This window comes from Asparagus officinalis, chromosome 4 (assembly GCF_001876935.1).
Source record: "Asparagus officinalis chromosome 4, Aspof.V1, whole genome shotgun sequence".
Classification (NCBI taxonomy): domain Eukaryota; kingdom Viridiplantae; phylum Streptophyta; class Magnoliopsida; order Asparagales; family Asparagaceae; genus Asparagus; species Asparagus officinalis.
Window position 1 is genome coordinate 44,339,760 of NC_033797.1, and position 13,823 is coordinate 44,353,582.

General features: G+C 35.8%; 1 protein-coding gene across 1 annotated transcript in view; it reads right to left on the reverse strand.

Annotated features, from left to right (window-relative positions):
- LOC109837343 (probable protein S-acyltransferase 7) overlaps window positions 1-13,611 on the reverse strand; it is an 18,474-nt gene extending 4,863 nt beyond the window's left edge. Inside the window, exons 1-3 of the mRNA XM_020405539.1 lie at window positions 13,327-13,611; window positions 10,022-10,204; window positions 6,817-7,113 (exon numbers count right to left, since the gene is read on the reverse strand). Coding sequence (XP_020261128.1) covers window positions 6,817-7,113; window positions 10,022-10,204; window positions 13,327-13,416 — 570 coding nt within the window. The 5' untranslated portion in view covers window positions 13,417-13,611. The remainder of the gene's footprint in view (window positions 1-6,816; window positions 7,114-10,021; window positions 10,205-13,326) is intronic.

A 13,823-nucleotide genomic window follows, 5' to 3' on the forward strand; every position in this document is an offset into this window, starting at 1 on the left:
TTTTTTCATATATGTGCCCATAAGCATAAGCATACTACGTAGTAATTTTTGAGAAAACAATTAAGCAAACAGCATATTTCTTGTTTCAATTTAGGGTGTACCAGTAAATTTATCTATCTAGCTTTTTCAAAACAATGAACCCAAACAAATGTCACCTCAAAATATGCTCCGCCCACTCGTCTATTTGTTTTAGGCTAATATATCTTTTTCTCAAAAAACGCTTAAAGATCTTATATTTTGCGGGTTTTGGGTTTTTTCGATATTGTTCCAAATGAAGAGAAATATGTTGTTAAAGTTAACTTTTTACTTGTAAAGATAGTTATACCCCTAGACCCAAGGTTTTAAATAGTAGCTAACATGTCGGTTTGGAGGCTCCAACGCCACGATACCATGCTTCCAATGTCGCGTGCCGTTTTGAGGGAAATTTCGAGACATGACGGGGCATGTCGGACATATTGGCCGATATCTCAGCCTCTAGATATCAACAAATATGCTGATTTTCAAGACCTTGCTCTTTGGGCTTAGCTTTAAAATCCAAAACCTAAACCTGATTATCCAATTGTTACATTCCCAATTAAAGAACCATATAGCCAAGTTTAAGGCAAAATTATGCCCTAAAAATAAACTACTATACTCCTCATTCGCTTTCTCTCTAAGGCAAAGTCGACTGAGTGATCGCTGCCAAATATCAACATCGGATTGAGGTTATGACGATAAAGGGTTTTAAGGCCTCCCTCCATAGTTCTCTCTCTGTATTCTCTCTCATTTATTCCCTCTTGCTCACTTTCTCTTGCAATCAAGAAGCAAATTTCCAGAATCGGTTACTGATCCTAAACATCATTTTGTATGCTTAGACTATGTATTTTATTAAATATGTTTAGATTGCATTTAGGACATTGTATTTTATATGCACACCATCCGATATTATGACAATCTAATATTTATTGTATATCTCCCATATTTCCCTAAATTCCGCAATCCGACTTGGATTTTAGTCGTCTGACATATCCCCGACATCTGACATTCAAAATATTGCCCAGAACCAATACCAAACCCACTTAAACCTAATATAATTACCCGACCCGTTTCACTTTTTATTCTCCAATGGTCCATTATGGTGAACAACATCAACTCTGCGAAGGCGACAACAGAGTCATCACCTGATCCTTAAAGGGTAAATGACCGCTTAGTAAGCAAATGAATTGGCCTCAAGAACAAACTCATTATCAACCTCAAACTCATCAAAAATTGTGGGCACATCATCTCCCCAAGTAATCAAATATAAGCAGATAAGTATTATTGGCATTTGTGAAGTAAGTCTCCCCTACAGTTTTGATTCGGTAAGTTGTGTTGTGATGGTAATGGAAGTTGTTATAACAAGAGCAAGGACTTGGAAGGAGATGAGATTGTTTATAAGGAGGTTAGAGGAGCTAGGGAGAGAGGGAGATTGGAAGGGACAATAGAAGACGGAGTTGTTGGAGTAGCCAAGGACAGTGGTTGGGTTGAAGGAGATCACTTCATTAGGTAGGGTGAATTAAACTGTATGGATATTTTAGTAATTGAGCCTCCATAGTTAAACCCAACCATGGTTTAGGGTTTTAAAAGAAAACCTAACAGATGGGCTGATATCAGCACACAAATGCAATTTGAGAACCAGATATCGAAATATGAAGACTAAATGGATTAATATCAAAATAGGTCAAATTTAAGGGATCAATATCAAAAAACCCTTTTAATATTAGTCCCTAAAGTCTTTAAATCTTAAAAACAATTTTCTCAAATTATTAAAATTGTTATTATTTCTATACCTTATGGTGCTACAGTAAGAATTTACTTTGAACCAACTTATAAGAATTAGAGAACCCAATCGCAATATTAATGATTAAATGGACCAATTTGAAGTAACTTATAATAATCGGGGGAGCTATCAGCAATTTCAATGATTAGAGAGACTAATTTCAAAACATAAGAATTAAGGGACTAATATGGTAAAATAGTTTTTTTTAAATAACTTGCAATGAATAAATAAAGCAAAAAAGTAACATTTGTGATTTCAGAGAATACACGAGCATGTCAATCACTGTTATAAATAACGGTAAATAGCCCAATAATAGCGGCGCTAATAGCGTTAACGGTCCCTTCCCGCGACGCTATCGCCCGCTACGCTATCGCGCAATAGCGGTGACATATTACGGAATGTCTGTTCGCAAAAAACGACCAATAGTGTGTCATAGCGGTAAATAGTGAACGATTGCATTCGAAATTTATTTTTTGACTGCTATTTAAAAGCGGTTTGAGGCTTATTTTTTTAAAATTAAACTCAACCCTTGACCATTGCATTCCACCGTCTCTTGTGATTTTTAGTATATTCCTGCTACCTCTCATAGCCTCCTGACACCTACCTTGATACTTTCTCTCACCTCCTTCACCGTGAACTCCTCTTAGGACAGTCTTGTCACCGCTAGGCTCTTCTTCTCGAAGACGACGACTTTTTGACTCCTCCGGTCATCTTCGGTATTACGTGATGGTTACATGTCTATTTCATGTTTAGGATCTTTTTAAATCACCCCGCAATAGCGGCGCTAATAGCGTTAGCGGTCCCTTCCCGCGACGCTATCGCCCGCTACGCTATCGCGCAATAGCGGTGACATATTACGGAATGTCTGTTCGCAAAAAACGACCAATAGTGTGTCATAGCGGTAAATAGTGAACGATTGCATTCGAAATTTATTTTTTGACTGCTATTTAAAAGCGGTTTGAGGCTTATTTTTTTAAAATTAAACTCAACCCTTGACCATTGCATTCCACCGTCTCTTGTGATTTTTAGTATATTCCTGCTACCTCTCATAGCCTCCTGACACCTACCTTGATACTTTCTCTCACCTCCTTCACCGTGAACTCCTCTTAGGACAGTCTTGTCACCGCTAGGCTCTTCTTCTCGAAGACGACGACTTTTTGACTCCTCCGGTCATCTTCGGTATTACGTGATGGTTACATGTCTATTTCATGTTTAGGATCTTTTTAAATCATCTAATATGTACTTTTAGATTTCTTAGATTTTTTTTTTAATTTTTTTTAGTATTTATACATATCTGAATTAGACCGCTATTTGACTTTACGTTTTTTATCGCTATTTTGTCGTAATAGCCCGAAATAACCTTAGTGATACCTCACCGCTACGCGACGCTATCCGCTATCGATAACCTTGATGTCAATTGTACTATTCGTGATTTCGAAGAATGTATATGAGCACGTTATTATTCTAAGTAGGAAGAGCATTTAAATTGATTTTCTTACATTGTGATAATTCATTGATAGAGCCTTTACCGTAAACTTAATAACAAAGGACAATCTTTTTACAATTAACAAAATAAAAGATTATTTCAATTGCTCATTCGTGACATTGAGCCCTCTCCCCCCAACCAAACAATCCTGGACTCATCTCTAAAGGGGAGGTGAGGGAAAGAAAAAACAAGTTGGAAATGGTGATTGTCCACAGTCTCCCAAAATGTATGGACATTGAACAATAGCTAAGGATGGACAAAGAAGCTATCTAATAATGATTTATACCCACAAATTTTGTCATAAACCCCAAATTACCACTCCTTGTCAAAAGCCCTATCATAATAATGTCAAACACACTCTTAGCCTAGCTTTTCAGCCAAGGTTATTATTAGCTTAAGGCTAAATAACAAAGTATTGCTAGCAAACAAGTAAATAGCTGAGTGACTGTGCATTTGTACTTAAGCTTGCACTCAAAGCCGACCAAGAGTTGAAAGTTTTTCAATCTAGAACATATAAGAGTTATTTAGTTATTTTCTTGTAAGGAAAATATACTCAACAAAAAGGATATTATTGTACTTTAACTAACTCATCACTCACATCACTTCCCATCCCCTCAACCAAACAAGAAAAAGTAGTGTACCTTCCTTCACTCCCCCTTTCAACCAAACAAGGAGGCTAAAAGGGACTCCCTCCCCTCCACCTCATTGCGCTCTACTCCCCATTCCCTTCCTTCTCAACCCCCTTACCATTTTCCCTTTAACCTTATCTACAGTAAAGAAATTACATGAGATACATTGTATCTAGATACATTACAACACCACCAAGTGGTACAGTCCAGCATAATCAAATGCGCTCCAGGACGTGCGCCCAACGTGTTGGGCATCTCGACGCATAGGAGAAGTTCCCTATATCAAATGCAGAGCTCTCTACTTTCGCAAGGCGTGCAGCCTTTAGCGCCTTGTGAGCACCTTGCGCATCAAACAGGACGCTATTGAAGCCTTGCTTCTGTTTTTTAAGCATAAAATTTTTCCAATCGGTTCTGCTACGTATTCAACACTAAAATAAACCCTTTAATACCTCGATTACTAATACCCTATAAAAAACCATAATTTGCACCATTGTTCTCTTTTCCAACAGCCTCTTTCTCTCTTCTTGCGTCTTCTACAGATTGAGGATTTGAAGCAAACATTCCATCAAAGAGCCCAACGGCTAAGGATCCTTCAGTGAACAATTCTCCAACGAGCATCCTCCAGTGAAATCTTATGATAAGGTATTTTATTTTTACTAGTTTTTTTTATTTTCACTTTCTTTACAAACTTGAATCTCTATTTTTTATTTTCTCTAGGTTTATGGAATATGGAATATGGAATATGGAGCAATGTTGTTTGCATAAATTTTGTGGGTTTAGTGATTTATATTTCACTTGTTCTCCTCTATTTTATACTCCAGCAATTTCCTTTGGACCAAGTAGTGCCTTCTTTATTTAGTTTCAAGCACCGAATATTCATTCTACCTAGTTGATTGACATGTAGCCTACAAACTGAAAAGAATGAGTAGTTTGATGTACAACTATGCATAATTTGTATGAAGAAACTGTTTTATGATTTGGTAAGTGAAATTATTTATCTTGACATCTTTTTCATATGGACATTCTTAAACATGTTCCTACATGTTTGTTAGTTTATCTTAAAAAGAAACTTTTTGTAAGGTGCGCCTCGCTTCAACGAGGTGAGAGCATCGCTTTGCGCATGGTGCGGGCAAAGGAACTTTGCGGTCTGCATTGCGCCTTGATAATTCCGGTACATCATATATGGTTATATGAATAACTTCAGTATGCGAGACATTGTACTTGGACACAAGTTATTTCACTATGCTCCTCCTCAAGAAGAAGAATGACATGCATACCCAACTTGTCACGTATGACTGAAAAACTTTTCCTAGAAGAAAAACCATCAATCTTGAAAATCATCATGGTTTTTGTCCAATATTGGTAGCTTTATAAGCAAAAGTATCAATAGAAACTTCGGCACAAAACATGGATTAGTCAAGGTATCCGGTAGTAATCTGAAGATCTCCAATATGGAGACATGCAGTAGGATCTCCAACATAGGGACATTAACTAGAATATCTCCGACATGGAGACAAGAACTAGAACCTCCGAAATGGAGACCGACAATAAAATCTCTGACATGAAGATGGACAATAAGACCTCAAATGTGGAGACAAATTGTAAAATCCCCAGAGTGGGGACAGGAAAAAAGATCTCAAGGATCTCCAACATGGAGACAAACAATAGAAACCAATATGAAAGGAGTAGCAAGATCTCCGACATGAAGACAAACAATAAGATCTCTGACATGGAGACAAACACTAGAATCTCCCATATACCACAAGCAACAAGATCTTTGACATGGTGACAAACAATAGGATCTCTGAGATGGAGACAATAAATAAGATCACATGCACATAGGCAGTAGGATGAAAACGTCACCGCCAACTAGGTGTAAAGGAGCAGATAATAGCATGCTTCGTTTTCTGCTTGATGATCAGTCCAGGTCTCAGGTTCACCATGCATGTTCCCACACAATCAGTAAAATCCTGATGGCAATGGTGATGGCATCCTTGAGATCAAAACCAAGTGTGTAGCGTGTAGTACGATGTTTGAACAATTGACAACTTTAAGGAACTGACCCTCGATTACATTTTTGTCCTGACTTCTTGCAAATGACTTTGATGGGGTACTAAGTGATGCCGTCAATGTGAAGATGACAAAGATGCCGGGGGAAACGTGGGGATAGCACTTGTGATGCGGTCTCCTCGACGCTCCCGAGGTGTAGGAAAAAGAGGGGTTCTCTTGATCTCAGATTTTTCTCTGGTACCATGTTGAAATCAAGGGTCAGACTGAAAAAGGCTTGGCTAGTTCTCTCTTCACTTCAAAGTTATTTATAGTATTGAAATTACATTTGTTACATTATACCTAGACACATGTAACTTCACCATGGTGGTACATCGTATCTAGACATGAGAACTCCATGTGATACAAATCTCCAGACACATGACAATTCCACCATGTGGTACATTGTATCTAAACACATCTAATTTCTCTATAGGAATATAGAAAAAATGAAAAATTAATCCTCTAAATCTCCAATCTTTTCTTTCATAATGAAATTTCATATCATTTTAGTTTCCACTTTATAAGAATCCAACCTGCGGATAATTTTTTCATAATTAATAGTGGAACAACTCTTGTAGATTAAGACATAAGTAACATCATACATATGAAACCAAAATATATTATAACCAGTGTGAACTGCAAAAGTGGGAAGATAAAAAAATGGACTTATTTAGTCAATGCTGACATAGGAATAATTGACTGTGAGGAAACAAACTTAAATTGCTAGTAATAATTTGACATATGCTACTCTCAAAACTTAATACCCTTCATATCTAATCTTTTTATTATATAACACAGTCACTGTAATTATCATCTATACAGTGTTGAGCTAAATTTTGAGTAATTGCACTTACCAGTCCAATGCATTGTCCCACCCAAGGGCAGTGATGATCGAAGCGTTGTACGCAATTGTTGCAGATTGAACAGTGGGAACACCGAGGAGGGCGATAAAGCATGCAAGTATCACAATACTTAATTTTCACTGTCATACCATTAACAATGACATCCTTTGTTCGAGGTAAACGTAACTGTGGAGTTTGAACTCCCCCAACTTCAATGTTGCCATCAAAACCTTCAGGCTCTGGAGGGTGCGCATTACGAGGAATGATACCTGGATCTCTTCCAGAGGTTAGCAGTAGGAGAGCTAGATCCTGGAAAAATAACCCTATAAGAAACCTTCTCTTCATATCATGAGACACCAACATAAAAGGAAACAGGGCAGATTTGAGGAAAAAATGTTCTAACTTTTAAATGAAAAGAATACAATTTTAAAAGAGTGTCATAAGATATACTTCTTTAAATCCATTACAGATCCACATCAAAGGGAAATGGATAGAGATGTAATAACTTTTAAAAAGAACAGCATGTGTTTTCTTAAATTCTAGATCATCAAATGATTGTCATTGAGAACAATTCTTAAGTGTAATTTTAAGCTTTAGAAATTTCCAACTCTGCAGGTCAGGGGCTCTTAATACTCCAAGTGTAACATAGCTTTTTGCTCTAAACAACACATTAAAAATCAAATATATTTTTTGCTCCATTTCTTTCTCCTGGGATCCAGATGATGCCACGCCATGACTGTTAGTCCTTTTCAGCTCAATCAAATCAACATAAAAAAGTCCAAACAAATATCACATGTAACTTTAGACAATAGCAATCAATAACTGCATTGACAAAATGGGAACATGGTCTACTTAAGTGCACAGCATCAGGTTTAACTGGCCTATTTGTGACTTGTGAATAATATTTAATATTACCCTGCTCAGTAGTTGGTATTTGGTAATTCTCTTTTTATCAACTGGAAGTGTTCCTCTTCGCAACCACAACCAGTACACACAATATTTTTTTGTAAATCAAGATTATGTTGCCAGATTTGCAGCATAGATTTCAATTAGATAGGGGTCAAAATTTTATCTCAAAAGGTCATGGCCAAAATAGAAAAATATCAAGTTAAAGCCAACTTGAGTATTTAACATTTAACAACTAAAAAAAGAGTAAAAGAAGTGTAGATACGGATCAACAGAGCCCTAGTTTACTTTTGCATGTTAATCCGGAGGCAGAGTTTTACTGTACAGAACTTGCATACCAAAAGCTCCAGAACGTAAGGAACACACCTTATCATGAAAAAACCTTAGGGTTCACTAAAGTTTTTTTCCAAATAAATAGTGTTAATTTCAGTTTCCAGATCCGTGTTGTTGATCTATACATGACTAACCCCAAACCTTCCTAGTTATTAATCAGCTCAATAACTTCTAGTAGAAAGAATTGAACCATAACACTTTAGGTGAATATACTAATATTAAATTTAAAACGATAACCACGAAAGCTGATTATCTTTTTTTTGTTTGAACCTAAGTTTTTATTCAACGTTTTTTATTACCTACTTGAGACTTCTTTTTTTCATACATTTTGATTAATTTAATTAAAGTACAGATTCAAATTGGGCTAATAGATTGAACCCAATTGACCTAACCATTTATATATTAGTCATGTTAAATGGGTTGATCAGTTGTTATTCATGCCTACTATGCCCGGTCTATATGCACATGTCAACCTGAGGGGTTAGATCAAGATTGCCACACCTACAAGAAAGTTGGATAGAGGTTAAAAGGAGATCACAAGTTACCAGGGATGGAGCCAAGGTGGGGCCAAAAGGGCCTTGGCCCCACGTTAAAATGGTAAGAAAATCAAGTACAGGTCGCTAACAGAGATTTTCTAGGGTTTAAACGCACAATTAAGATACTCAAATTTCACAGACTGCAATTTTTTAATTAAAATTGATTTATATGTGTTCGTCTATCAAGATTCAAGAAGCTAGACATCCACAGTCAATAAAGAAACTGCAATGGGAAAAATTAGAAACAAAGCTGCAATAGTATGAATTGGCTTGTTATAGATGATCAACCCATAACTAAAGTATATAATAGTTCCAAAAGTAGCAAGGTCTTGCAATTCGACAAATGTATCACAGTGATACAGACCTCAAAGAGTTCTTTCCGTAGAGACAGTAGCAATTCTATAACCTTCAGTTATATGACAACAATCAACAGGTCATTTCACTAACTAACAAATTCTAAACCTGCTTTTATTTAGATTGCAAAGGGAAAGTCATTATGAATAATCAAATGATTTGATTTTAAGAACAATAGTACAAATAGAATGATCACTTGAATGGAAGATGGATACTTTTATATCCTTTGGTGTATAATTTGGTGAACTTGACACTAATCTTGTCCTTTGTAATGGCAAGTCTTAAAAAAGTATTTTCGTCAATGAAATTTATTAAGAATGAAACCGAGAGATAAGTATATAATGATTGTTTTGATTCCTTGTATTGCAACCAAAAAAATATAATGTTTTGTAGCATTGATGAGGAAGATGTCATGAAATTGTTCTAAGTAAAAGCAAGAAGAATGTTATTATAAATAATATATTCTAATTTGAAATTTGATTTTAAAAGAAATGATGCGTTGATACTAACCAATCATGGAAAAAAATTATATTATGTTTAATTATTAATTTTTGGAACACCCCCTCCAAAAAATACCCACCCCAAATCGAAATTTCTGGCTCCGCCACTGTATGTTACTACCCTTCTACTTGCCAATTTAGTATGTAAGGTTACTAAGAGTGTGTGTATGATTAATTTGTAGTTTTAGATTGCTTTATCAGTGGCCTTTTAAACAATATCTAGAGGGATATCAGCAAATTCAGAGTATTGAAGTAATCAAAGCAAGAGAGCAACTTGTATGGACTATGGAAGTTAGGAGATGACTTCTAAATATTTCTCATACACAAAAGCCAAAGTTTAAGTAAAATGGTAACACAACAACTATAAAAATTCATGTAACCTTGAACCATTTGTATATTAAATAAACTAAAACAAGAGATACTGCAGTTGCACAGATAGCGAATTCACGCATGCACCCGCACGCATGCACACCGCACATGCATGGTGAATGTAAATCAACGATTGTCAAAGATTCCTAATTAACCAGTAAATTAAAAGATACTTCAAAAAAAGAAAACATGTATTACTACAATAGAGATAATACTAACATATATTGTGAATGCAACAGCAACCACCATTATGGAAATTCCCAGATGATGAGAAAAATGATCCATGAGCTTTCTGGCAACGAATACGCAAAAGACAGCAACAGGAGCCACAATAAGAAATATAGTAAGAAATAATGATCTCACATCAGGCCCAAAAATAAATCTCCCTTGAAGGAAAAATATCTGCAAAACACGAATAAATTGTATTATTCAAAAGAAATGCTAGTGATCAGGATACATGTATGGGAAGAAAAGAAAGGAAACAAAAAAAAACTCAACATGAAATCTAAAGGAGGCAGTCAGTAAAAGGTTGAAGTTAAGAAATTTCAATGCAAAAGAAGAAAGAAGCATCATTATCTAACCAAGCTTTCCCTTTCAGTAGCAATGTCTTGATAAATGTAATTTCAGTGAGCACTTTGTATATTTACCCAAATGAATATTTAAAGTGAAGGAGCATGTGATGTGCATCGAGCACTGTTCAGCATCTCCATTAAGCATCCCTGAATCACATTGCCACTTTACTTATTGCAATTAGTTATACAATCAATCACCTGTCACTCAATGAACTTGGTGTATGTCTTCTACAAGGAGCAACTGAGGAGTTGAAATATCTAAAAAATTAGTCTATTAATTTTAGTTAAGAGGGTGAATAGACAAAAAATTAGGACAGATTTCTAGTGTATAGCCGAAGGAAATAATAAGAAATAACATCTTGAAGAAAAGTTCTGCACTGAGATGAAGTATAGATACTAAAATGGGATGTGAGTTTCATGTCACCAAAGCATATGAAAGAACACCAAGATTAGGCTCCAAAGCTTTGGTTAAACCGTACATCTTTCCTTGCAAGACAGAGTTTGAAACTTTGAAATAAAGCATGGAAAGTGACATGACATCATCAGAATAGGGGCAATAACAGATTTATCATTTTAGGCAGAAGAATTAGGAATGGCAAGAAAACAGAAGCAGGATAATGTTGTTCGAGAGATCTTAGAGATGCCTAAATTTGATTGTAATGTACTTGGAGACTTCTGAAAACATGGAAGAAAAGAGTTGGTAATCCTCAAGAATAAGATGAGAGGCAGTATGGAGAAAAGGATGAGAGGGGGTAAATCACCACATAAGTATTAGATTTGGTGAACTTAAAGAAAGAACCATCATGAAATATAGCAGTCATTCCTATAGTGATATACAATGTTTTAGTGTGAGGCCTCATACACTCAAGCAAGACAATTTTGTACCTTAGAGCATTGCATATCATCAGACAAAGAATGAATTAGGAAGGTGAGCGCCTTTTTGTGCCTCAAGAGCTTGCCTAGGCACCTCAAGCACTCCCCTAAGACTGTGCAGCAAGGCGCAAGAGGGGTATGTCTCTGTTTTGAATTTTTGAGGTTGCAAAAAGTGTCTGAGTCTACCAAAGTGTGTGTATGTGTGTGTGAATTTTCTACTTTTTTTTCTTGGTTGATTTCTGCTTTTTTCGTTGCAAGGTATACCTATATCATTTTGAGGACACCACTATTTGAACCTTGAAAGTTAAACTTTGTCGCTTTAATATCTATATTAGTAGTTATTAGTAGTATTACTATTTAGTATTTGTTACTTGCTTTATTTAGATGGTTTATGTCTTGTTAGGTATCATAACTTGTGATTTAGAAAATACCATTGTCATTAATTTGTCCTTTCATCACTTAATCATATCGTGCTTAATTGCATACTACTTATAGTCATAACGTGTTGGTTCACTCAAGTGATCGCCTTCTTTGGCATCTCTCGCCTCATGCAACATAAGACCTCATCTCCTAGACCTGGATTTCCACATATTGATGCTATTATATGAATATATTGCTGGAATAGCATGGAAGTTCAGTCCTAACTCTGTTCTAGCAATGATAGTCTGGTAAAAACTAAATTCATCTCTAACTTACTCATTAAAAAGTGGCAACTTCCAAATACAATTCCTAGTATCACTAGGCCAATCCAAATACTTACCACCATATGTATTTTTAAATAAAGGTTAACTTCACGAAAATTAAGAAGATAATTCTATTAAAATTAAAATAGAGTGATGATAATACATGGTAGAGTTATAATGTTCATGAGAGTTCATCCACTGAATCACATGAGATACAATGATGAAAAAGATAGCCACAGGTTCACCTTCTTTGGTTTGAGATTTCAGTTTCAAGGATGGCTAATTTTCCTCTCTTTCTACTTTAACAATGTTCACATCGAGTAAGTGGCAAATCCCAAATTTTTTTTGTTTTTTGTTTTTTTTTTGTTTTTTTTTTTTTTTTTTTTGGGGGGGGGGGGGGGGGGGGTAATGACATTAAATGAACACATAAATGATGTATCCAGTGCACTTGATATTTGATATTAACAAATAACTACTCGCTCATACTAGTTTTGAAATTACCAATTGATTCTAAACAACCAAAGAAATTTTTTAAATTAAAATACAATATTATAAAATAACATTCTTGATAAAAGAGCTAAATTTTCAACTTTAATGGCTTAAAATTCGAACAGGGTGCAAACATTTTTAAATTATGGGGAGCGAGTTGTAAATTTAGAAGGCTTTAGAATGCAATGTATCATATTGTCAGAGGTGCAATTGCCATCCTAGCTTTAATGTGCATCCGCCCTTGTGAGTAACTGATGATGATTTTTTATTTCCGAAAGGAGGCAACTTTATATGACCTAATTGCTCAAAGATCACCTTTAAAATCTAGATTACATGCTTCATGTCGAGGCTAAGAAATTTAGTACTTGCAAACATTCTTAATACTAAACAGCTTATTTATCTTTATTGGAGGCTTGTTGATCCATCCAATCTCATCACTGCCTTGGAGTTAGTTACCAAAAATTCCCCACTATAGAAATGTCACTAAAACAAGTACATATCTGCTAAGTTTCACCACCAACAAATTTTTGAAATGTATGAAGCTTCCGCTATAAAAGAAAAAAAAAATCTGCACATTCCCTTCTCTCCTCAAACACCATAAAGAAACTAAAATGCCCAATATCAAAGAAACCCATTTTAATCAAAAAAAAAAAATCACAACTTTCCAACGAAAACTACCCAAATCTTTCTAAATAATCAACAGTACTCCCCCCAAATGGCCAACTCAACATTACCCAAAAACAAAATCAACACACTTTACCCTAATCCAACAAAATGTCTCCTATAACAACAATAAACCCTCACAGATCGAACCGTAACTTACCAAGTAAACCCAAAATCCTGCAACAAACCCTTGTACTTTCCAAATTCAGCAAAAATTTTAGACATTAGAAAGAGACAGACTCACATTGCTACCCTTCCAAGCTTGGTAAACCCTAGGCTCCACCCTCGCCGTTTCAGCGGTTGCGGATCCGCGGGGAGGCGGAGCCGCGTACATTCCGCCAACAAGATCCGGATCCGAGTCCTATGGAGAGTCTCCGCTCGAATCCGATAGGAAATGCCGTTATCGGAGCTCCGATTAGATTGCGACTTCGGCTGCCTACCCGAACTTTTCCTATTTTCCCCTCGCTTTTTCCTTGTGTGAGAGGACAACGAAGAGAGAGGAAAGGAGAGGCTAGTCTTGGGTGAGCGATGCACGTGGAGACGTTTGGAAACTTGGACCAAAGAAAGAGACCAACTCAATAAAAGAAATTATTCAAATAGTTTTTCTTAGTTTAGTACTAAATTTTGATATTTGATTTGATAAGGATGTCTTTAGAATTTAATATCTGCTTAGTCGTTTAACTACTTAGATTAAGGACAAGGGTTAAGAGGTGAGAAAGAAACCAATAAGCAATAATTTTG